The sequence below is a fragment of the Sander lucioperca genome, chromosome 16 (genome assembly GCF_008315115.2).
Source record: "Sander lucioperca isolate FBNREF2018 chromosome 16, SLUC_FBN_1.2, whole genome shotgun sequence".
Taxonomy (NCBI): domain Eukaryota; kingdom Metazoa; phylum Chordata; class Actinopteri; order Perciformes; family Percidae; genus Sander; species Sander lucioperca.
The window spans coordinates 12923054-12927090 of record NC_050188.1 but is presented as its reverse complement, the minus strand read 5'-3'; the positions used below and the strand labels follow the sequence as shown (position 1 = coordinate 12927090).

The following is a 4037-nucleotide window of genomic DNA, read 5'->3' as shown; positions in this document are numbered from 1 at the left end:
CGGGAGTGAAAGTGTCTTGGATCACTACACCGTTCTCCACCACCTCGCTTACTTTAGCGGTAGGCCTACTGTCCAGGAAGATCACGATCGCTCCGTTCATACGGGAAGCAGACTTAATGCTGCTGAACCCAACCACCTCTCCCACCGCTAAACCGGCCTCCTCCACAGAACATTGTACAACTGGGCTGAGTTTGATAGCATGACGCCGAGTCAGCTTCTCAAACTCAGCCGCAGCGGCTTCCGCCACTGGCATTGTGCCAAACAAAAGACACGCCGCCAGTTACACCACCACCAACCCACCAAAACTCTCACCACACCACTAAATAATAATAAGAAATAAACACATACACACAAAAAAAGAGAAAAAAAGAGTAAGATAAACTCACAAACGCTGAAACAAGTCAGCACAATCTACGCTCTCCACACTCAATCCGCCATTCACTCAGAGAGAGAGACAGAGAGAGAGAGAGTTTAGTGTGTAGTATAGCGATCAGTACAGTATAGAATCTATGTGATATATGTATTAAATATGTGACATTATGAATTTCCTGTAAACTGCTTTGGCAACATGTTTTCTTTGTTCATGCCAATAAAGCAAAATGAATTGAGAGAGAGAGAGAGAGAGAGAGAGAGAGAGAGAGAGAGAGAGAGAGAGAGAGAGAGAAAGAGAGCATATAATTTCATAAGACTGGCATTCTCTCACCAATCTGCTCATTTCATTCAAAGTGTATGTGTGTGTGTGTGTGTGTGTGTGTGTGTGTGTGTGTGTGTGTGTATGTGTGTGTGTGTGTGTGTGTGTGTGTGCCTGTCCTACCAAAGCAGAGAATTAGCTCCACACATAGTTCATTATAAGTGAAGTATATTTGGAATATCCATTGAAATATGAATATGAAAAGAAAAAGAAAACATCAACATTCATTGACCACAGGAGGAAATAGAGGAAGGCATCGATATGAGTCAACATTGTGGGTTTCTGTTCCCACGCGACGCACATTGACACAGAGCAGCCGAGTTCCTGTTCTCACTTCAGATGAAAACTGTGGTCACTGATCAGTCACGTCAGTCTGCGTGAGGATGAGGGTGAATATCTACCTGCTCGTCTTAGTGCTTGGCTATAAGACCGCTGCAGGTAAGGACTTTATTTTTTAAAATAATCAATTCGGTCTCATCAGTTTTAAAAGATGATGTTTGTAGTTCAACTCGAGAGATGCAACAGGTTGTAGTCGGTGTGAGGTTAACGTGTTGAGGGAAACTGCTTTAGAAAGTCTTGATCAGTCAACTACAGACGATAAAGTTTTATTTCTCATTACAGAACATGTAAACAAACATCTTCTAAACGTATGTCCTCATCTGCCCATTGCACATACTGTATAGTTTTTGCATTCTGCACTCAGCCCATTCAGCTTCCTTTTTCTTATGCTAAACAGCCATTTTGTATAGAACAGTCTCTATTTCTGTATTTATTTCTTATTAAAAAGGTATAGTAAGTGATGGTCTTTCATTACACTTTTTGTCAAATTCAGTGAATATCTCCTCACGGTCACCTAGCTCTCTATTTTCTGTGCACTGAAAAAAAAAAAAAATGCGGTGATAATACAGAGCCCTGGCTGTGTGACTGGAAGATGGAGTGAATGAGCCACAAAGCACTGTTCCAGCCAATCAGCAACAGGCGGAGACAGTTGATGGTAGGGGCGGGGGGTGAGGGGGGGGGAACGGGGGTGGCAGTAGGTGAATGTGCCGGCCGGCCAGTAGTTACCTGTCCCTGAATCTGGGGGGCGGAGCTTCTGAAGGGGGCATTAAAATCTTACTTTTAATTGAAGCCATTCGTGTTAGTTGGTAAAAAGACATCTGAGGGACTCTGATAGTACTTTTGAAACCCTTTATTAAAGGGTAATTTTAAGGTATTTTTCAACCTGGGCCCTATTTGCACATGCATTTGTGTCTAAGTGACTAATGTGAACAAAAATCTTTGAAATTGGTCCAGGATTGAGAGAGAACGCTTTAACCGGCAGCCACGAACAATGTAACCCTATGGGACAAATGTTCACTGTCAGTTTGCGTCCAATAAAAGTTTTTTGCCGCTGACAGGCTCAGATTATTACTCTAAGTGTCTGACAAAGTTATGGAAAGGATTCCTACAGAGATAGACCTTTTTGTTAAAGAGTAACATCCTTTTTGTTGAACATGAAACAGCTCGGAAATCACCATCACCAAACCCACCAGACTCCATGTAAATAAATAGTACATTTAGCGTGTATAGAACCAGCATATTGTCGCATGTAAATGGGTGAATTAATTGGAACAGTGGAAAGACAAACCAAGATGGCTTTTCATAGTTTTATGTTGTTTCTTTCGACTTTGAATCAAGTGTGCTTTATGCTGATAAAAGCACTGATTATTTAAATGGAGTCTGGTGGGTTTGGTGATGGTGATTTCGGGGCTTTTTCATCTTAAACAAAAAGGATGTTATTCTTTAACAGAAAGATCTATCTCTGTAGGGATCATTTCCATAATGTTGTCAGACACTGAAGCCCTATTCGCACAGGATAGGGCTTTAGAATAATAATCTGAGCCTGTCAGCGGCAAAAACAGCCCTATTAGTGGATGGAAACTGGACAGTACGCAATTGCCCTTTAACGTTGCAATGCAACTTGTTTCGGTCTTGCTAATACTGGATCAATTTAAAATGAAAGCTGCAAGCAGCGTTGGACTGGCCCTCGCTCCTCTGCGCGCGTCGGGTTTACTGGCAGACGCCGATCCACGCGACCCTGCATTTGCGCAACTGTCGGACACAGCGCGCACGGTGGAGTGTGCGCCGTTTGAGATGGTGTATTGCAAAAGTTGTAACAAGTGTATGGGGCAGGGATAACCATCAATGAAAAAGGAACTCTCTGCTGAGTTCATTGATTCCTCACACAAGAGTCTACGATAAACGGGTCACCAGTTATGAAAGGGGCTTAAGCATAAGGGGCGGGCCAAACCATCTCCAATGAAAAGGGAACTCTCTACTGACTTCAATGATACCTCACACAATAGTCTACCTTAAACTTTTTTGTACGTCTTGACATGCTACATACAGTATGTATACCACGTCTACATTAAACGTACTGCAGGGGCTACATTTTTTAAAATTTTGTAGGGGGCGCTAGTGAGCCATTTTTGTGCGCCTATTCCCGAAACCCTTAAAATACGTACATTTTTACCAGGCCTGATGTGACCGCCAATTTTGGTAAGTTTTTGAGTATGTTGAGTCCCTCAAAAAGGCGATTAATTTGACGTAATAATAATAATAGTAAGTCCTTCAGTTTCAATAGGGCCTTCACCGCTGTCGACGCTCGGGCCCTAAAAATGTTCCCATCAGTCATTAGACACAAAAATATGAGAAAATAGGTTGAAGGTTGAAAAAGTTACCCTTTAATACATGGATAACCAGACATTTTGACTCAAAGGGTCTTCATCCAGATGTTTAGAAGATGTTTAGAAGAGAGTGGCTGCAACCTCCATTAAAAATAATTTTATATACTCCTCTGTATCTTTAGTCTGAAAATCTGTTTTAGTAAAGAAATCAATGAGTCTGAAAACACTTTTGACTCATTTGCAATATTATTATATATTATTATATTATACTTTATATTTGGGGTGGCAGTAGCTCAGTCCGTAGGAGATTGGGTTGGGGAGCAGACGGTCGCTGAATCAAGTCCCCATACGCACCGAAGTACAGAGGTGGACTGGTAGCTGGAGAGATGCCAGATCACCTCCGGGGCACTGCCAAGGTGCTCTTGAGCAAGGCACCGAACCCCCCCCAACCGCGGTCGCAGCCCACTCACTCTGACATCTCTCCATTAGTGCATGTAAAGGACCTGAGCATGTGTGTGTGTATTTCAGGCCTGTGTGTAGTGTGTAACAACAACAGAGTGTAAATTGTAATTTCCCCATTGGGGATCAATGAAGAGTATACATTATTATAAATGAATTAAATATTAGAAATGCTGACAATCTGAGAACAGATTCTTATTTATTGTAAATTGTGTTTCTTT

General features: G+C 42.0%; 1 protein-coding gene across 1 annotated transcript in view; it reads left to right on the top strand.

Moving 5' to 3' along the window:
- Positions 1 to 932: 932 nt before the first annotated feature.
- Positions 933 to 4037, top strand: part of LOC116051709 — a 6824-nt gene continuing 3719 nt past the window's right edge. The window contains exon 1 of the mRNA XM_035992880.1: positions 933 to 1129. Coding sequence (XP_035848773.1) covers positions 1075 to 1129 — 55 coding nt within the window. The 5' untranslated portion in view covers positions 933 to 1074. The remainder of the gene's footprint in view (positions 1130 to 4037) is intronic.